This window comes from Passer montanus, unplaced genomic scaffold, assembly GCF_014805655.1.
Source record: "Passer montanus isolate IOZ18808 unplaced genomic scaffold, ASM1480565v1 scaffold21, whole genome shotgun sequence".
Lineage (NCBI taxonomy): Eukaryota > Metazoa > Chordata > Aves > Passeriformes > Passeridae > Passer > Passer montanus.
Window position 1 is genome coordinate 5,105,483 of NW_024366703.1, and position 22,484 is coordinate 5,127,966.

The 22,484-nt window shown below is 35.4% G+C and overlaps 1 protein-coding gene across 1 annotated transcript in view; it reads right to left on the reverse strand.

Annotated features, from left to right (window-relative positions):
• LOC120502186 (adhesion G protein-coupled receptor A3-like) overlaps positions 1–22,484 on the reverse strand; it is a 255,064-nt gene that overhangs the window by 121,288 nt on the left and 111,292 nt on the right. The window contains exons 7-8 of the mRNA XM_039709368.1: positions 12,774–12,987; positions 933–1,097 (exon numbers count right to left, since the gene is read on the reverse strand). Coding sequence (XP_039565302.1) covers positions 933–1,097; positions 12,774–12,987 — 379 coding nt within the window. The remainder of the gene's footprint in view (positions 1–932; positions 1,098–12,773; positions 12,988–22,484) is intronic.

Below are 22,484 nucleotides of genomic sequence, written 5' to 3' on the forward strand. Positions count from 1 at the left end.
TTTAAGAAAGGCTTCTTTCTTCATCTACTTTCCTTTCATTAACTATCCAAGCTGAATTATCATTATAATTCATTTGGTAACAAATTACTGTCTTGATTTCTCAATGGGATTGCCATCATACATCAGTCTTATTGTCAAACAGGTTTTGTTTAAGAGCTTTGTACATATCATTGGTGTATTTTAGAGCTGACTGAAAACAATACCAAATTCCACAGGAATCTTTTCTTCTGATTAAAATAATTACAATTTTAAAAAGCCCCACCAGCATATGTAGTGATGGAACAAAGTAATGATGGAGCAAAATCTACATCTAGTCTACAAAATTTTGCAGACTCCTTAGATTCAGATACCAGGACAGGTGCATTTCATAAGCATGTGATATATTGATAGAACTTTGCGTCCTTAAGCTCATCTCATACAATATATTTGTTTTACCAATAGTTTTACTTTCTATTTTGATCCTCTTCAGTGAAATATTTTACTAACAGTCTCCTGTAATTTGTTACCTCTAATCTCAGCTGAACAAAGCCATCAGAACCAGAACATATTTTAAAAAGTAAAGCACTGAAGATTTAATCTTCTAATGCTTTAATGCAGTGTTATCATCTTCTACAAAGCCCAAAAATTTTTTTGAACCTTCTCCAATTTATCTAATGTCTTAAAAATTTTCTTAATTTCTAAGAAAAAATTTCTTAAAAATAATGCATACTGAGGAATCAGGTTTCCTGACTTTCACAAGCCATTACTTCTCTTGAAGTACTAGGTCCCATTTTCTACCAAAATCATACAGTGCTCCTCCTTCCTACCATATTACATAAAAAGGATAACTAAAATAAGTGATCTGTAACTGACACTGAAGTGTCATGTAAGCATGAATATGATCTGTACCTCCATTAACACATGAAACACCCTCCAAACCCAGAAAGTCATACCTGAAATCTCCCTTGTTGTTAATAATTCTTTCTGCAGGGCAGTAGGGAGCAGCAGTTTCAAGTACCACAATTTCTACTTGTTTAGTGCTATTTCCATAGGAGTTCTTGACTAGACATTCCCAATCTCCAGTTGCATCAATGTCAATACTGGATAGGATAAGTTCACTAAAAAAATAAAAGATTCATCATTTTATACACTTAATTATATAGATATCAAGCCATTGGTTTTCTGACATTAACTTATTTTTTAATGAAAATATCAAAATGGGGTTTGGTCTATGATATCAGAGGGACAGACAGTACAGAAGTGGCAGTAAGCTCTTGGCAGCACCAATTTGTATTGCCTACTCAGGTTGTAACAGAATATAAGACAAATCACAAAACATCACAAAAGAATATAAACTACTTATCAAAGCCCACTCTGCTTTCCCCAGGTATTACAGAATATTTGGTTTGTTGTCTAACCAAGCACTTACAAGTCAGAAAGGCATTTCAAGTGGACCACACAACCAACCCACAGAGAACGGGTTTGCCTTCAGCTGTGATTACAGCTCCTGTGGCATTTCAGCACCAGAATCTGGCACTCTGCTATCAGGGGTAGAATATTATTGAATTACTCCAACTCTACAGATGTCACAAACCAAAAATAATGCTAACTACTACATTTTAAGAAGGTAACACATTATATCACATTATATCTTAAATCTGCCATGGGGCTAGAAATAAATTTTGCTACAGATTTAAACAAATTACAGCTTTTGAAAGTGGTTGGGAGAGGAAAAGAAGTAGCATTTATCTGAAATATTTACTTTGCTTTAGAGAAATGGCTTGCCTTTGAATATGCCTTGTGGTTTAGACAATTAGAAATTACGTGGGAAGAAACGCATTAGGGTGAGAGAATGTACATTATGACAACTGAAGGACCGAATTAACAGTTAATAAATTTATTTCAAATCTGTATTTAAAATAAAATCTAAAAAAATTCACTTGTTACCTTTAGCACTTTTTTTGGTAGAGCCCGAAATTTTGCAAGATGATTTTCTCAAGAACCTACTTTGGGATTGTTATCTAGGCCCTCGGAAAACAGGTAAACCACAGTAAATAGGTTTTGATTTAAGATAGTTGTTTCAGATGTTGGATATTTCCCCACATATTCAGTGAAATTTATTATTACATAGTAACCTTAAAAATATTACATTATTCATATTTATGATGGCTTTGAACTCCAAGTGCCTTGTAACCCCCTATTTCATTTTTACAATGAATTCTAACATCATTTTATAGCAAAAAATATAGAAAAAGCATTACTAGCTGTTCTCAGAGAGTAGCTCAGTATTTTAATGTCAAAAGAAGCAATTGTTCTCTTAAGAAGTCTCAGGTGAATAGCCCAGTAACAGCAGCCTCTCAGCTAATTCTCAATACAGCTTTTTGCTTTCAGGTAGAAGTACTTCAGTGAAATTAGCCAGTTTAACAATGTTTTAATTAAATATTATATTTCATATGTCACAACAATCTCACATCATTGTTATAGACAGTTAAGAAAGATCATATTCCTAGAGCTTATAAAAACAATTATGCATAAAGCTTTTTCACTGACAGAAAAGGTAGCAAGTGCATTCACTTGTGGCATCAAGATTTGGAGACTTCTCAAATGAATAGAATGTATGATAGTTGTGCTGATCTTATGATATATTTTCTAGAAAATATCTGCAATCATTGTTAACAATAAAAACAGGATAAAATTGGAAACCATGATGTTGGTGATGTTAGGTAAATACCATATTTCAGCTTATTTTAATTTTTACAAGTAATAAGTATGCAGATAAATAAATATAAAAGGTGTATTTTCCATTTATTTAAACTGCTGAAATGTGTTCTGACGTAAACATATCTGCTGCTTAACAAATCTCCCCTCAGTAGATGAAGTTTCCTAGACTCAAAGACAAATATTTACTGATACACCAGCCTTGTTTCTGATAGAAACACAATACTTGAACACTGGTTCAAATTATCTCAAAAGACAAGTAACTCCTCACATTCACACTTTTAATCTTCTATTGCCCTTTCTTCAGATGGTGATAAAAAACAAGCCAGAATAGGTTTATGCAATATAGTGACTAGATCATGAAATTGTCTTCTGAATTGCCATCTGGCCACTGTAAATGATGCATTCATTTATATTCCTCTTGGAATATTTTGATAGCAAGCCCAATGGTGAAACTGTTCATTTACTTACCATCTGGATATGACAAATGATAAATTGATCTTATATCTCTGGAGAATTTGGGGGACTGAATTAAAAAAAAAATCTTTTAAAATTCAAAAAAAAAGCAGTCAACTTCCTCCTTTAGCATTCTCTCTGCTTATAGCCCTTGGAGACTTCGACTTCACAGTCCTCAGATCAGAAGCAAGGGGTGGGACTTTCCTGGGTATAGAATTTTAAAACTCTATTTCACAAAGTTTTCTAGTAGGTCAGTTACATAGTTTAAGTCTTGGCATGGTTGCATAAGCACACCCAGAGACTCTCACTCATAATCAAAAGGCATTCTTGATCTCTCTTGGCAATGGCAGCAAGTCTTAGATAAAGGCAAGAACTCTCCCATAACCTAAGAACATGGCAGGACTCTGATTTAAGAGCCTGACAAAACCACAAAAGAATTAAAAGAGGATGGCTCCTTTGGCTCTGTTGTTTTCTTGACTAGCCTATCTCACAGGAGCTAATAAACATCAGGCCACAAATGCCAACAATCCTGCCCCTGCTATGCATCTTTCCTAAGGATGGAGTATGAGTCAACAAGCATTCCTACACCCTCTGCATTAGCAATCACATCCCACTCCTCAGCAGTGTCACAGTTGCCACTTTTCAAGGAAATTTTGACTTTCAGGATGAGAAGAAATGGCCTTAAATTGCAGCAGAGGGAGAGTTGTGGAATCACATCCTAGGAAGTGTTCAAAATACCATGTGGATGCAGCACTTGGGGATATGGTTTAGTGCTAAACACTTGGACTTGATGATCTTAAGAGGATTTTTCAAACCTTAACAATTCTGTATATTCTATGATGATAAAACAAAGTCAGACATTCATGAGATGGTATCAAGGCTAACTGAACAGGAAGACTGCTGCCTGATGAGAAAGGATGACTAGCAGGCTTTTCTCAACTTTCCCTTTGAAATTACAGTGACCTTCTCATTAAAAACATTGAAAAGAGGAATGAGAATATACATGATTTTATTTTGTACTGGGAAATTTCATGCATGGTAGAATTCCTTTTTACAAATATGATGATTGACATATTGAAAAATTAATTAAAATGTACAGCTGATGCAATTGCATGAAAAAGTTGTTCTGATATTGAACTGAAGCCCGTGGCATTTGTCATTATAAAGAGAGGAACCATAATACACGAGGAAGCCATAGTCATGTAATCAAGTAACCTATGACAATAGAGTTCTATTTGAAGCATAGTTTTGCATTGCTACAGCTATGCATAACTAATTAGACAATCAGAAGTAGGTCTCATTATGCAAAGTTACTCAGCCATGTCCTGAAGAAGTACTAGAGCGACATTTACTGTACGCCCCAGCAGTCATTTGCATGCCAGGAAACAAAGTAACAAATAAAGAAGGGACTTCAACACCATATTTTGGTTGGCTTTCCACAAGAAATACTTCAAAGTCTGACTTGAATTTCAGTAAGATTTAGGAAGAACCAACTGGTCTTCCTGCAGGAAAATAAAAATTATTTACTTTAACTCAGGAGACATTCAGGTTTTCTCATATTCTTCTTCAGACAGATAAATAGCTAATGTGTTCCCACAGTTCAGGCAGAAGGTCTGCATAACATGCCTCCAACCCATACCACCTTAAATTATTAATACTAACATGCAATTTAAAAAATGAGTGTTGGTCTCCAGGGTACATTGCTGCTCGGAATACAGCCTTTCACAGGGGACATAAGGTTAAAACATGGAAAATGAAGAGACAATCTGTAAATCAAGGCACTTGTCTGAACTCAAATTGCTAGTCTGATCTCTCTGACCAAATTAGTTATTTACCCTTGAAAGAAACAGCTTTAGAAGGCTGATGGCCTTTGAAGTAAACTTGTGTCCAGGCAACAGCAAGAAAAAAAGGAAGATGAAAGTTGGTATTCATTTTATGCAAGATGTCTAGCAAGTACTTTCAGGTGTAATCAATTTCTCATACACAGAGGTAATGCATTACACTTTTTTTTTTTTGACTGCCTGTAAAGACAATGCTTAACTTACTATTTAATATCATCTGTGGGTACCCAAGAAATGTAATGTGCTATAACATACTTTTTTCTATAATTTTTCTATCAGCTAATTTGTTCACATTCTAGAACCATGACAAGAGTTAGAAAGGACCTAGATTTAATAACAGTGCATTGACAGAAAAAAACCAAAACAGAGGGAAAAAACCACAACAAACCAAATAAAAACCTACTTCCAAAATAAGAGAAAAGAGCTGAATTTCAGTTAGTAAAACCATCTCACTTTATTTCCTTTGTATTGCTCAAATTACTTCAACTGAAATGCAAATGTTCAAAAAATATTGTCACAGGCTAATATTCATTTGCTGTCCAACAGTTAACAGTGAGATATGTTTTCTATAGGTGGATATCAAAGGACCTGTGACCTACATTTATGCCATTAATTTCTTTCATAAAACAGAGAAAACTAACACTATTGATATCTGAGTGACTCTACCACACCATCTTCAGAAACTACTTCAGAAAACTAAACATCTCTACATCATATCACAACATGTTTGGTTTGTTGTATCAGCTCATTCTCACCCATTGAGATTGTCAGGTAGAAACAATCAGCTACTGCTCTGCACTGAAGGGCATACAAAAAGATTTTTGTATTTATTTTCAAACTCCCTCAGTCCTGAAGCGAACACACACCAGTCTAGCTAGCTGAGAATATAAGCGGGGAGAGAAAAAGAAAAGGATCAACAGCCCTAGAGACCCAAAAGTTTCTCCTGCTGGATAAACCTTCAGACAGCTGGCAGGTTGGTAGCTCAGTGTCATAACGTTATCTGAGGGGAGTCCACCTGGGCCAGGGCTTATTTAAAGTACTTCATGAATCACTTGTCTGTCACTGGGCTGCTTTGTCAGTTGGTGAAAGGCTTAGGGATGCTCAGATGTGTTTATTCTTATTAATTTTGTTCTACCAGCAAGCTGATGGACTGCAGGATGGATACAAGTGCAGCCTTCTGGGGAAATGGTGCTACCCCTACTGTATGTCTCTCATCTCCCCTCAAGTAGCCTGCGTGCTGCAATGTAATATTCAGAGGACACTTTATTTCATTAGCATAACTCCTGTGATCTGTACACTATCAGAGATTCTTAGACAAAAATAACACCTATCAGACCAATAGCCAAAATTGTGTAAAAAGCTTTTAAAGTATAATATTTCCCAGATGACTCAGAAGTGTTATCTGGTTATGAGAATTCTTGATTATTTGATTACATGCCACTAGGACCAGCAAAAAAAAAATGCAAAACGGTCATCACAAACCCCAAAACAACACACAAAAGGAAACAAAATAAAAATCCTACTAAATTAATCTTACAATTTCAAATTATTTGCCAAATGCATATTACTTTGACATGATACCAATGCAGAAATTAATTATCTAATGAATACTTTATGGGCTGGTTGATATATTGGGGCTGGAATACCTGTTTTACTTGCACACCTGCAAGAAATTTGGAAAGATCTAAAAAGAAGGTAAGACAGCAGTTTCCTACATAAGTACTTCAGGAACTATCTCTATTCTTTCTCAGAATTTGGTGTATCACTTACAGCGCAAATTTTATTTTGTAAAAATAAAATTTTTACAAAATTTACAAAATGCGAGGAGCCACTCAATCACAATACCACAAGCAATTAAATAGAAGGGGTGTTTTATCTTGCAGGGAGAAAAAAGAGGGGAGAGGACCTATTTTCATGGAATTCCAGCATATTCATGGTAATATGCCCTACAATACATTCTCAATGTTGAACAGTTTGAAATACATGAAAAATAAAAAGTAATTCAGTTGTTGTTGTTTTAATATTTCTAACAAGTGCTTCTTTGAATAAATGGTTTGCTTCACCAGTATTTAGGGTGGTTTACCTGGCTTTGGATTCTGAATGTATGTCATAAATGCTCTGATATTCTCACATTTGGTTCACAGATTTACAAACTACTGCCTGGACACAGAGAAAATGTATAATTATATCTAATGCTGATGTTGACAGGAAAAGGACTTTAGAAAAAGCCAGCCCTGAGATGTTGACTCCCAGCTGCTGCTACAGTGCAGCATGTCCTCAGCTGTGTAGCTGCAGCTGTTTGAAGGGCCACATTAAAATCATTCTGGCCTTAAAAAGTCAAAGCAAAACCCTCTGATCTCCCTTGTGGGGGATAAAGCGTCAATTTTTGTTCTTACTACTGAACATTTCAGAGTTGTGGCTGGATAGACCCATATATAGCTGCTGGATATAAGCAGAGATGGAAGTGAGAGGTCAAAATTTAGTGCAAGGCATCTTCTTAATCCGGTCTCAACACCAAAGAAAGTATATTTTTGTAACATTCTTCAAGGACTCTATCAAAATGTTTTTATAGTTCTGACTTACTATTTTTCTAGGGTATTTCAATTCTAGCAGCCAAAATACTTATATATATATTTTGTGAAAATACCTATTTTTCAATCATGTTTCAATAAGCACTTGCCCAAATTAAGCCTCAAGATTTTATGACACAGCACAACTCTTAGGTAATGGTCTATTACTTTAATGACAGAGGGTATTGTGGTCGCTGCTTTTGCTTTTCATTCATTCTCTCCACAGGTTATATTTTAAAATATTCCCCACACTGATTAGTAATAAAACTGTCATTGATTTTATTCAGGTAATTGAAATATTTTTATATAAAACACCTAAGTTTAATTAATCTTCCAAATTAATTCACATGAAAGTACACTTAATCTGACATAATGAAACCTTTACCCTGGGCATTTCATAATATTCTGCAATAATTTAAAATATTATCTTCCTATCAGATATATGAGAACACTGCTGGTGAATTTGCATCTGTCAGTAGTCCTTTTCTGCCTCCAGTGCCTGAAATTAGTTGGCTACAGGGTTTAAAGTGACCTCAAAATAATACAGAAATATCGATTTACAATTTATACTGTTATTTTGCTTCATTTGTTTCCTAACTCCTTGACAGCTGAAGGTCAAACTGGGTCAAATAGGTAAAGCAAAAAATATCAGCACTGAACAATTTCTGCTTATCTCCCTATATTTCTCAGTATGACCCATAGCTGCTCATCTCCGAAATACTCATGACAGCAGAACACAAAGTGATTATAAAAATATCTGCATTTCTGAATCTTATTGCTTGGATTTGTTCTAATCTTGATAATCTTGTGCAATCTCCAATATTCTGCCACGATTTGGTACATATCTGAACTTTCAGTCAAGTATCCAACCTACCAATATTCTTATCAGGGATTTTCAGACTGTTTTTTTTTTTTTTACCTAGGACCAGCTCAAACCACTGCTGCTTGCTTCATGTCTTTTCCAGATGCATTCCTGCCCAAACTGTTAACAAAGTTTAGGGATCATCTGGGTCATTACACGCCTTGAATTTCTGCCTTTCACAGAGAGGTTCTGGAAACAATTTGTTCTTTCTTATAGGAAGTGTCTGCCTGGATCTCAAACTTGCCATGACACTGCCTGTCTCCTCCTGGAATCAATTTCCTTTCTCTAATCATATCTAAAACAATCTTTATTCTTCTAGTGAAACTGCCTCAATCAAACTCCTAATTCCTTACTAATATCTGCAGTGATAAGTTCAAACAGTAAAAAACTATTAATTGGACTCAACCTCCAGTTTGGATAATGAAAATTATGATCAAAAGTTTCAACTCACAACATTTAATGTGTTTGAAATTTTTTTGTACCTTCGCTATTACAAGTGAACCCTGATTTGAAATTCTTCCTTTCTTCCACACATTTTTGAGATTTTCACATAATCATATACCTCCATCTCAAACATTACTGATTATTTCTTTATTTACTTGGCAGTTGCTACTGTCACAATGTAAAGAAGCACTTAGAGGATTTTAAACAACAGATTCTTAAGCTTAATATTTTTTTGTAATTAAAAACCCCTACAAAATAAAGTGGCTTTGACAACCATTTTTAGAAGACTGAGATGCTTAGGACAGAGTATAATAGAAAAACACAATTTTTAGGGGATCAAAATTCAGTCCTAAGAGACTGTATTTCCAGTGGCAAATCCATCTACACAATAAAAACTGCATCTGAAAACAGCTTTTGATCCCAGCACCTGTTAGCCTAGTTGCTGAGAACATGTTGGTTTCTCCAGCTGTAGCTCTCCTTTTTATGGGTTCTTAACTTCCTTCACAGTTTAATGTTTTAGAAGGAGCACTTGTGAACTGTAATGGTCCCAGCGCAGCTATTACAGCTGTCAGGGAATAAGCACTGTTAAACACTCTACACAAGTATTTGCAGAATAGAAATAAAAAGAATTCAAAATTGTCATTATATTCTTCGTGGTAAATAACAAACTTCTTGAAAATTAAAGTTTCTCTGCCACTGCAGACTTTCTTGGCTCATAGAACTAAAATAGTTTCCTTTTCTAGTTTAATATTCTAATAACTGTCCTGCCAGCTTCTCCAAACACTGAAAGGGAAGAATGGAGAAGCTGGGAAGGATGCTGTGCTGCAGAGAATCCTACATGACTTTCCTTCTCTGTAGCTTCAGGGATATCATTATTAAACTGATATACTATTCCAGGCTAAAGAAATTAGGCTGTCTTCATAGAAGCATCATTAAAAAATTCAGCTAGATCTATTGACAAATGATAGGAAATTAGTCCCACATTATATGTATATTTTCACATATGACTATGACATTTATACACAGGCATAATGACAGAAAATTAAACACCAGCAAAATCAAATATTATTATCATTGGCAAGAAATGATAAATGCAAGCTAGGACCAGAATTGAAAACACCTTTTCAAGATCTCCTGTAAGGGAATACTCCTTGCCAAGAAAAATGTCACAGACCGGAATACAGTTCAAAACTTTAGTTTAATTATTATAACAAAAATATTTATTTTAGTTTATTCTGTTTTATTCAAAAATATTTATTTAGTTTATCATAGGAGACAAAAAATACACATATGGATATTTCATCCTTCTACTGTGCCAGTTAATAAAACAGAAGGGTTTAGCATGATATTTGTGTTGTAAATCCATGTCCAGAAATATCTGGAATTACCCAATAAAATAACCACCTAAAAATGTTTGACTAAGCAGCTTTTGGAACATGACTACACCTCTTTGTTCAAAGCCAGCTATAGAAATCTTTAAATTGCTAAGTAGCAAGGCCAAAGTATGTCCTTTAGTGCAATTACTGAAAGCCACAGACAGTGGACATTTAGTGTAAAGACTAGGTATGCAAAGGCAAAATATGATATTGTAAGAACTGATTTCAAGTTACCTTTATTTTTAGTCCAAATCATATACTTATAATTTGATAGCCTCAGGGTGGCACAGTCTTTCTGATGTTTCAGTGCCTTGCACAGCCATGATTTAGCCTTAAGAACTATCACCAATCAGTGTGTAATAGCATGTAACAAGCATACTAACACATGCTATTGTAACATGTAACAAGCATGCTATTACATATTATTTCAAATTTTGATGATAATAATTATACAAATTAGGATATAGTATACATGGTCATAAAGAAGGGATTAAAATTAAGAAACCCTGAAAATTATTTTAACAGCCACAACATGCCAATCTTTTCTTATTTTCAATAATACATGTATTTACGTTTTAAAAAATTGACTTTAAAATAGTACAGTTTTTAAAAGTAGGTTCAAAAGTATATCTTTAAGAAGTTAATTCTGATCAGCACCTAGATCAAGGCAGAGGCAGAGCTGCTCAAGTATTATCATTTTTGGCTGGATAAGGACTATGCTCTATAGTAAATGCAGTGTTGATGCCCTTCTATCTTATGAACTGCCACATATAGTGCAAATAAATGAAAAATTAAAATGTTGCATGCTTTTAAACAGCTATTTAAGGACTTGGAGTTTTATTTAAAATATTGTGTCTTATTTTAATAGTCTGTATCACACATAACTTGGGCGAGTCAGAGTATTTTTCCAGTCTCTAATAGCAAATGTGATGATGTACTTAAAGAATATTTTTTCTGAATAGGTGTGCATACTGCACATTCATGTGCATACTGCACCATCAGCATCAAGGTCACCTGTTAAATGGCACAGTAAACGAGGTAGGCAGGAGATCAACCACCCTTATTAAAATATGCCATCGTAGACAATGGTTTTTATTTTACAGTCTGGAAAAAAAGAAGTGATGCAAGGTAAAAATCAGTAAAGCTACTTATAGCTTTTTTAAAAAGGTAGCTATTTTGGAAACAATTTTATTCAATTTATTTTAGTTTATTACTATGATTTAAAAATTGCTTATACAGTGAAAAATATAATTCAGTATAAAAACATAATGAAATTATTAACAGCACGTATTTTAATTTTGATATAATGGAAATAGAAAGAACATGCTTTAATTTAAACGACTTGGCAGTTATATAATAGCTCATGCACGTGGCATTACTGTACTAATTGGTCTAATAGTCCTCTTCATTGATATTAGAAGAAAGCCAGTAGCTCTGAGAATAGGTCAGATCTATGCCTCTAGATCTATAGGACTCCAAAAGGGGTCAAATAATCAGTGGGTAGATGAAATTAATAAAGCCAAAAGTCCCCAGTGGACAGGATTTAATTTGACTCCCTTCATGACTTTTATTTGATAGTTCAAGAAGCATTTCAGGTCAATTATATTAATAGAAACTGTTTGAGTGAAAAGATGTTAATGATTATCCAGAGCTAATTAGCATAGTTATTTTCACTCCATCTTCTACAAAGAGAAAGGCAGAACATGCACACAGAATCAGACTCTCTTTTTGATCAGTGATGGAAACTGGCAGAGGACAAAAGGATGTGTGCAACAACTTAGCAGCTTTTAGTGACAAGCCAATACCCCGTGATGAAACCCAAAAATAAACACCGAAATTTATAATTTATTAAGTAATGTTTAACAGGAAAACTGAAGCAAAACTGGAGCATTACAGACACTGCCAAATATTAGGTTTTGCTTCTTTTATATAAGCCTAATCTCCTTCATTCCTCTTGCACTTTTCATATCAGCAAATGCATCTGTATATCTCTGTATCTCTCAAGCACACAGGCATAGAGATGGTAAAAGTCACAGAAAATTGAGAAATATTTAATAAGAAGCAAAAATGAGATTACTTAACTAAAGAATATAGGGTCTAGTGTATTGCAACCTACAAAACTAATCCAAGCCTTTTCAACTAATAGTTCTTCATAGGTCCATCACTCAGACTTCTAGATGGTGTCATGAAGAAGCAGTTTGGTTATAAGTCACTCATATGCTACTGAAGCTTTTCTTTTCTTGTTTTTTTTCATGTTTCTTCTCATAGTTCACTGTATAAAAAAACTGGTTTTATCTGGTTCAAACCCGTATCTGATCAAATCTGAATACTTAGACACAAAAAGTACAACTTGGAACCACGGCCAATCATAGCCATGAAAAATCTCTACCTCTGTGCTCGGATTCAAGCACTCAGTTGATTTGCTTCAAATTAAATAACTCCTGATGCACGTTTTAATAAGGCTTGCTGCAAGTGTCAGATCTGTACCTTTCCTGCAAGCCTGACTGTGACAAGAGGTGTGTGTTACCGTGTAATTAGGCAGCAGTCATGAATGATGCTGTCCTCCACGAAGATGCCACTCTCCTCGTCGGTCTCGATCAGGCGCCCCGCGTGGTACCACTGCACTTGGGTGCTGTTGTCCACGTAGGTTGCAGTACACTGGAAAGGCAAGCGGTCTCCATGGAAAACCACCTGTCTTTGTGATGGGATCAGCTCAAAGAGAGGAAGTTCCAGAGGCCCAGCTGCAGGGAAAACAAAACAAAACAAAAAACAGGAAAACAAAGTCACAATTAATTCCTCTCTTATGAATATTGTAATGTGAACTAATTGTATACCATTCTAGCTTCTTATATCTTCATGTGAAAATCCTAACCTAAGAGATATGACCACTAACTACCCACTGCAGTCAGATCATGTGAGCTCTAGAGATCACTTTTTTTAACTGGTGTGAGCCCAGATAAACACAGGATTAACAGAATATCTACAGAAAATGAGTTTCATGAAACAGGTCACAGAATGGTTGAGGTTGGAAGGGATCTTTTGAGATGCTCCAACCCAGCCTCTTTCTCAAGGCAGGATGCTCTACTATACAAGTGTACAGAATAAAAAAGTGAGTCTTCCAACGACAGAAAAAATACAGCCATTAATACAGGTTCAATTAACATTTATAAGACCACTTCACTGTCAGTAGAGGAAATGCCCACTTTGCTCCAGAACAAAACTTACTGTCTAGAGGGCCTAAGCTACTTCATTTGCCTGGGATTTGGATAATAATAAGACTAATAATAGTTAAACTTTCCTCTTCAGTTCAACTGTCCCCATGACTTTTCATTTCCCATTCCTTCTGCCTATTCCACAAATCATCTCTACTCTCTAGGATAATTACTTAACATTAAATATTTAGCTAAGTAGTTCTTTTTATCTATTTAAAGATGAATACTTTTTACCATATTTTTAAAATCAACTTTATCTCTAGAAACTCTCTCCCAGAAACATCCCAATAATGAGAATACTGCACATTCTAAGCAAGCTATTACAAAAAAACAGCTCTTGTAATCAGAAATCCAAATGTCTAAACACAGTTTTTAAAAAAATGCAAATTTGGAAGTTATGTATATTTTTTCATCCTGATGAAAATCTGCTAGTTCATAGATTTGAGAGTGACTGAAGGTTATTTTCCTCAGTCCTAAAGTCTCATGAACATCATGCACAACAGTTCCTACAATACAGCATTTTCACCTCAGGCTCCAACACCAAAACAATTCACTGAGCCTGGATCACTTTTTAACCTCACTCTGAAATCCCACCTTAGATGAAAGACCTATAGTCTTGCAAGCCTTGCACCTTGGTTATCATTCTACCTTGAAGAGGAAAGAGAATTTTAAAGCTAGATCTTATCCCTTCTTTTTTTTTTTTTTATTCTGTTTTCATTTAAAGGCCTCTCATCATTAATATCAATCCATCCTACAGAGCTGGCAGATGAAAGGTCACCCTTCCACCATTTGCACCACTGGTAACTACTCAAACATCTATTTTTCTGACAAGTACCTTTTTTTTTCCATTTCACTGCTTGCCATTTTATCTTCTTCCATTGCCCATAACAAATACAGATGAACTTAGCCATGCCTATCCAGGTTGCAGGCCATAATCACTGGTTCTACAACTCCTAAAATTTGTGGACAGCCAATAGTGTTCTTCCTCTTACTCAGCATTCCACCCTACCACACCTTTTTATGTCATTCAGGTGCTGTCTTCAGAACTCTTAAATTGTGAGCAGCTGCACTTACAAACGCAGTGTTGGGCCCTTGTTACTATTTTGTTAAACATTCATCACCTGCTTTGAGTAAACAGTGAGCGGGATCACTCCTACTTTTATACAAAGAAGAATGCTGGCCAGCACAGCATGCAAAATTGGTACAAGTGAATATGTGCTACTCCTGTTTGGGGGAAGCACAGAGAGGATTAAGGGACCAGCTGCTCTCTACTGAAATGTTTCAAGTCTGCTTTGACTATAAAGTGCAGCCTTCAGAGAGCACTCCTTACCTGTGCACACAGCCTGTAATTTACCTTTTGATTGTATGGAGACAATGATGTGATACCAAAAATTCCTTGAAACATACACAGCATTTTCATCTGATTTTTGACTTCTAATTAAGAAGAGAAGAGAAGGTAAACCTCATTCCTATTAATGTCTCATTCCTAATAACTGCAGCCTTGGTCTCCTTTATATTAAATGTCTAACTAGCAGATGGAAAGATTCTCTCTCTCCAAAAAGATGTGATTTTGTGTTGCATTATGAAATCAATTATGAAATATAAGGAAATATATAGAATACAAATTTATCCATAAATTAATTAAATTACTACCAAAACGTAGAAAAATAAAGCATACTGTGACATGTACAACAGCAACAGATACTACTCACAGAAACAAAATATTTCTCATCCATACAGTTGTTTTTGACTGAGGATGTTGTATCTGGTCAAATGGTTTTGGTCATGCAGTGAGTGACACATTGTGTCGTGAGGCTATGAAGTAGGAAGAGTGTGAACTAGAATATCAATATCTTTAAGTCAAGTTAAATAACCTGCTGAGCATATGGATGAAGTGTAACACTATCACTCTGAACTTCTCTCTGTCTTGAGTGTTGGTGTCCAAGGCTGTCCCATAACCCCTTGTGTTGTTCAGCCTTGGGGATCACCAAACCCAGAAATGCAGTGGGAATGAGGCGTTCTCTACAGGTTTTGTAAATTAATGATCAGAACTGAACGAAAAATTTACTTCAGCATGTCAAAAAATTATCAGTCCTATCAATAGTGTAACAATTTTCTTTTTCTTTGCAAATCCTTTTAAGTGCCAACAAAGATGCAAAATGAAATAAACATATCCTTGGACGTACCATATCCATCAGACATACCATTATGCTACGATATCCTCCTGACCAACTTTGAGAAAGTACCTATTTGGGTTGGTGAAATTGACAAATAATGCTGAAAACTCATTTTCAAATTAAAAATAATAACATTTCTATGGATTATGACATTTGCAAACCGTAGAAGGTAAGCATAAGTACTCCTGGAAAACATCTGCTTTTAATCTCTGTGACATACACATAAAAATATTAATACCAGAGCTAATCTTCAGTTGTTTTCCAGGGATAGTAATGATTTAAATGTCTGAAGTTGGTTCTGCAACCATTATTCATGCAGAAGTTCCAGTTAACTTTTGTGACACAGCTCACAGTTATGAGGATTAATCACACCAGTAAGAATTTCAGAGTTAGGACCAATATCCTTTATCTCAAATGGCTATACAATTATTGTAGTTACATCAGCATCAGCTGGAAATACTTATTTTAAATCCATAATCCAAAAATCTTTCAAATTCAGAATAAAAATAAAAGTATTTATTAATTCCATGCACACATTTTCAAGCTTGACTTGGGAATAAAATAAGAAGAAAGAAATTCTGGAAGTATTTGGAATGATTTTGTTATTGATTTGACAGCACTTTAAATATAACAGCTCTGGCAAGCATAGCCCTGTACAATGGATTTTTTTTCTTCGATTATGTGGGTAATAAAGACTAAATTTGGACAACTAGATACATATAATCTTTCATACTCATATTTATACATGTGTGTTTGTATATGGCAGACACAACAGCCTCATAAATTAAAGTATTTACTGTTGCATGTTGAGAAGGGAGGGAGTAATTTACAGGGATTTTATTTACTTTTTACACACTTGAAAAATATTCCAAGATGCTCCTTCCAAGACAATTCACTGTGCTGCCCTCGATCTTGGAGCCAGCACCCCTATCTGCAAATGAGAGGTTTGACTCCTCTCCAGGCATTCAGATCAAGAGCTGATGGAGTGTTTTACAGTCTTTACCTGTCTTGTCTCTCCAGTCAGCACTAAACCATGATTGCAGCAGAGCACCACAGGAATCACTGATTGCAGCATGAATCTAAAGGTCTAACCCATCATTACAGTAATTACATCTTTTTCGTTATCTTTCACTTCTCAGCAGAAAAGGGTTTTGTTGACTGATGCTCTATGCCATCTAGTCTTGTATTTCAGATTAGATCTAGACTAGAATACTGAGGACATAGAGAGAAGGAATCAGGTTACACAAAACCCACTGAATTAATATGATAATTTGTGTATTTTTCAAATATAGAGTATACCCCTGCATATTTTTATCCATGCAGCATCCCAAGATGTTTAAAAAGAAAATAGAAATTATTTTAAAAACAATTAGCAAAAATAGAAAAATAGCAAGATGAACTGAATATCTACGGAAATGTACCATGCATACGCCTTCATATATTTATAGAAGAATTTCCCTCACGCACATGTACACACATCATGTATTTCCTGGTTTTCCTTACAATTCAGTTCTTGAGATTTTAAAAGTATTTCAATTTCCCATCTAATTTTGGCCTTCTATTTTGTTTTACAAGTTAGAAAGGGGAAGAGTATGAAGGAAATACTGCTGTTTCTTGACATACATGGAACAAAAATGCTTGTAAAAAAGATTAAAAAGTGCATCTTCACCCATATTTTAGTTACATTTTTAAGTACCATATTACTATCTTTAGATAATATTTGCTTCCAATCCGAGTGCACTCTGCTGTCTTCTGGGGAAATGACTAAAAGCAAACCTCTAAGTACAAAGCCTGCCCCATGCAATAGATCTGTCTAAACACTACAGAAAGTTGTCTAGTCATTAACCAACATGAGCAGCACAAGGGAGTAGATAAACTGTCCTACCTCCAGCCAGCTTTGTTGCATTTCCTGCTGCATATCCTTTAATCTGGGCAGCTCAGCTCTACAGCTCAGCATCTACTAAGTGCATAAAGCTATACTACACCAGCACCTTCTGCTGTTCAGTCCACCAGAAACAGTTTTCTGCTATACCTTTTCTGGTCCTCATTAACTGGCTTTGTTTGCTGTCAACTGTTTTCACACAACCAGAAATAGGAAAGTCCACAGGTTTCTCCAGGCTGCCCACTCATCAGTTCAGCACTACAGTGCTCACATCTCAGCATACACCTTTGACTTCAGTTTATTGGTAGAAAATCCAGTTTTCTACAGTGCATCACAAGCTTCTGGGACAGAAAAAAAAAGCCAGAGGTTGGCATTTTGCTTCTTGTTAATCACTTGATTTATTGTATTGCCAATGGGCTTTTTATTTGAACTGAGTGTGCCTACAGAGTGCGGCACATCCTGCTGACAAAAGTGTGAGTTAGAGCTCTAATATTTGTATACAGTCTCAGTGGGAAAGAAATGTGCATGGAAAGCACAGTGGGGGAAAGCTGGAAGTAAGGACAAAGCAAAGGAACCAATCCAAGAAAAAGGACAGATGAAAATGAGGAAAAACAAATTGAAATACATTAGTTAAAAATCTGAATTGCTGACAGTGCAAATTATATCTGATATTTACCAAATGGGACTGGAGAAAAGAGCGTGATCTGAATTGCTCCAACAGCAGCCCTGCCAAAAAGGGAGGTGCAAGCACACCAACGCCAGTTTTTGTGTTGCAAAATTTGCTGGCAGTAATGAAACATTTGGTGTAGAAGGTCACAGACCACACCACGTGCCAAGGAAGTCAAGAATGAATACAGAACTGAAGCCAAGCTTCAGTTTTAATAAAAGCTGTGCCTGGCTCCAATTTCAACATAATATCAAGAAAATACAGATGCCAACATGTATTAAACAGCAGAATAAGGTAAGTCTCTTGGGCGTGGGACAAGAAAGCTTTGTATCACATTCATTTACCACTCACTGCGCAGGAAAAGCAGAGCTTTTGTTTGTGTAATAGCTTCTTATTTCCACCAGCTTCATAACGCTGGCATGGCAAGAGATATTCCACACCATTTTATCAGCCCCTTTCACTCTCATACATGCTCTTCAAACAGGAATATCAAGCAGTGGTTTTGCTTTGGTTGGTTTGTTGTTGGTTTTTTTTTCTTCCCAGCATCTTATAATTAAATTATGAAGTTATGTTTCTTTTGTAATGCTAACTGCTGCACTGAAATGGTAGCCACTAACCACAGAGCAAGATTTCTGACATGCATGCTGTTTTACCTAAAGCTACAAGTTCTTTATTGCGATTTTACTCCGGCAAACTTCTGTAAAGCCATCAAAGGAGATCAGCAGAAGCCATAAACTGGATTTATCATAAGTTAGAAAGACAGTGAGCCCAGGCTGCCATGGTCCATTGGTACTGGTGCTGCAGTTACCTGTGTCAGCTAACCTCATAGAGGTATTCCACAGACACAAAACAGAAGCTAAAATTCAGTGCAAATACGCCAAGATGAGCTACAATCATAGCTTTCAATGAGTCTTCAAGACTCACTTGGATTATATAACTAATCTGATTTATTTACTTTAAATAATTTACAGCTAGATAGAAACTAAGAAAGGATGAGCTGGGGAATGTACAATTCAAATCTAGTCACTTTTGGCAAATCCAAGTAATACAGGTTTCATCCATCACTCAGCAGATGGATGACATTTCCAACCCTGACAAAGTAATTTAACCTGTCTTTCCTCCAGATTCTTAAGTCCCAGTAAAACTAAATTATTCTTTTTGCACCAGTTCTAGGGACTTGTGTCTTGAAAGGGAGCACAAGAACAAGTCCTTTCTTATTTACTGATGATAACAGTGACTTACTTTATAGGAAATCAAGTGGCAGTGAAAAACAGAGGTAACAGGTTTCATTTATTTAATAACAGATTTCATTTATTTAATGTAAATGTCAAATACCATAACATTTTAATTTGTAAAATGTTAACAGTTACTTGAAAGGCTTCCACAATATGAAATTCAAGGTTTTCTTCCAGTTAAACAATTAAAAAATTGCATTGTCTTGCACTGGCATAGAAATCTAAAATAATAGGCAAATAGTTTTCGCATCACTGATTTCTTTCCTATCAAATAAAACTGCTGCAACTTTTCAATTTTTTATTTTCAAATTGTCCCAGAACTCCACTTCGGAAGCTGGGGAGCATTTGATTATTTGCCATATGCTGAAATTAACATATTGACAGCTATGGTACTGGAAAATTCATCAATACAAATTTCTTCCTGACACCAGCCAGAAACCCACTGTTAAAAAGCTGATTTTGATTAGTCAAATTACCCTTATGGCAAGTGAACTGGCTGGCTTGTGGTTTTGCATACTCATTACAGCTTGCAGTTAACAAAATGGCTGAGCAGTGGAAAGGTAAAGCATCCAGCTATACAAAATCATAGAATCATAGAATGGTTTGGGTTGGAATGGACCTTAAAATGTCACCTTTAAACTGCCCCTGGAATGAGCTGGGATGTTCGCTCCCCAGGTTTGCTCAGAGTCCCACCTAACCTAACCTTGAATGTTTCCAGGAGTGGTGCATCCACCACGTCTCTGCGTGGCCCGTTGACAATGTCTCACCACCCTTATTGTAAAAAACTTCTTCCTTATATTTAATGTAAACAGATCCTCTTTTCATTTAAAACCATTACTCCTAATTCTATTGCTAGAGGCTCTACTAAAAAGTCTGTCCCCATTTTTATTATAATCCCTCCCTAGGTACTGAAAGGATGCACTGAGGTCTTGGAGCCTTCACCTCTGCAGGTGAGCAACCACAACTCCCTCAGAATTTTCTCACAGGGAAGATGTTCCATGTCTCCAATCATCCTTGTGGCTGTCCTCTGGACCCACTCCAATAGGTCTAACAGGTATAATCCAATACACTGATTAGCCTTATCTAACTAGGGAGTGCAGTGGTAGCACTCATCTTTCCAAACCTTAAACATTTTTTACTTTCAAATTATAACTGCACATTTAGATCACAGAAAGATGGTGGCAGAAAGGTCCCAAAAGTGTCAGTGATAGTCCCTAATTGCTCAGAATCCAGAAGGTTGCATGAGTTCTCATCTATACCAAAATGTAAAAAAAAAATTAAAAAATTCTTAAAAGAAATTCTGAATGAGTGACAATTCTGTTAATTTTTTCCATTCCAAACTCCTTTCAGTCCAGCTGACAGTGGACAGTGTCAGTAGCTCTCAACAGCCATGTTTATACAAACATTACAAAAGTACCGTATGTTGACGTGTGCTATAAAGTCTAAAAATGTGAAATGACACTATGGTACACTTCATTTAAAGAGAGATTGTTAGGATGGAAGCTTTATAGGGAATTTTCCTATGATAACAATCAAGATTAATTACAGCAAACCCTAATAAGCATTGTTATTGGACAACATTAACACAGGTTTGTTTAAAAGCTCATATAATTTTATATAGAAATCACTAGTCTAAAATGTAACCCTAGTGTTTTAATGTTCACGTAACCATAATAAAGAATACATCTTCAGAGATACTCAATGGGTTGTAGTCAAGACTGTTTTAACAATTTTTTGTTCATGAGCAACTGGCTTTTGAATATGGCCAGCTAAGTGTTCAAGGGCAGGAGTTTGAAGATTAAAAAGCCCTCCTTTCACTGCTATTCTCATTCTACCTTGGTTAAAATTTCCTTCAGATATTTTGCATGATCTTTGGAACAGTAGTCAAAGACAATGTAGAAAATAAGACACAAGTGTACATTAAAAACCTCTAATGCAGTATATAAGAGTAAGCTATGGAAAAAAACCCAAACAACTGGGTACATTTCCTGTAAAATGCACCCAGGATATTTTGCTAAATGTCCTGGGTACATCTTGCCAAATCAGCAAGATTTCAGGAATGAAAATTTCTGTTGAACTGAATTTTCATGTGTGAGCACAAACGCAATAAAATATTTTGGAGTAAAATTTCATCCTCAAATGAACATTTTAATATTTCTGCTATTTCACATTTATAAGATTTAACTGTTATTAACTTTATGCCCCAATCTTGCAGCAGTGCTCTACACTGCCACTAAAGAAATTAGATAATTATGTTTAATATTAAATTTAGGGCAATATAGTCCTTTTCCCCCCATTTTGAGACTGATCATATTCTATGAGAAATCTAGAATTTGGAGACAAAAGGTTAGAGCATTGCTCATTTCATACTACCAAATGATAGCATGGAAACCAACATTGATATAGAAATGGCCACTTAACTCTAACATAAAATGAACTTACCCCTATATCTTTGGAAGACCAAATTATGCAGTTATATTATCTGATTTATATTCATTCTGTTATTATGTGTATTTTCTTATTAAAGAAAATCCTGAATTGCTAACATTGTAAAATTAAAGTAATTGGAAGAGGCTTTAAATACTACTAATTGTATCACTAACCATATCTTGCAAAACCTAATCCTGTGAAGGGTTATTAGAGTGAATATTCCTATTTTAACATAATTAAACCTACTCATGTGATTAGGCACTCCCTGCAGAATTAGAGCTGAAGTCTTGATCCTGCATATTCTGGAAGACAATGATGCTCTGCATGAATGCAGCAAGCTACCTGTGGACTGCCAAGAAACTGCAGGACTAAAATCTAAATCTGGATAATTAATCCATCATTCTTCCTGCTTGAGGCTTTGAGTTTAGTGAGTTAGTACATACTGAAACCCCCCCACGGTTCAATATTTACACTGTGTTAAAGCAGTAAGAATGACTTGTAAATTAATAAGGAAATGATTGAAACAATAATCTCAAACCTGTCCATAAGTTTAAGTAAGTCACAGATGTTACCAAAAATATTTTATGTACACTTGAGCAAAAGATATGAAGAAAAAATATAATTTGTTAATTTCA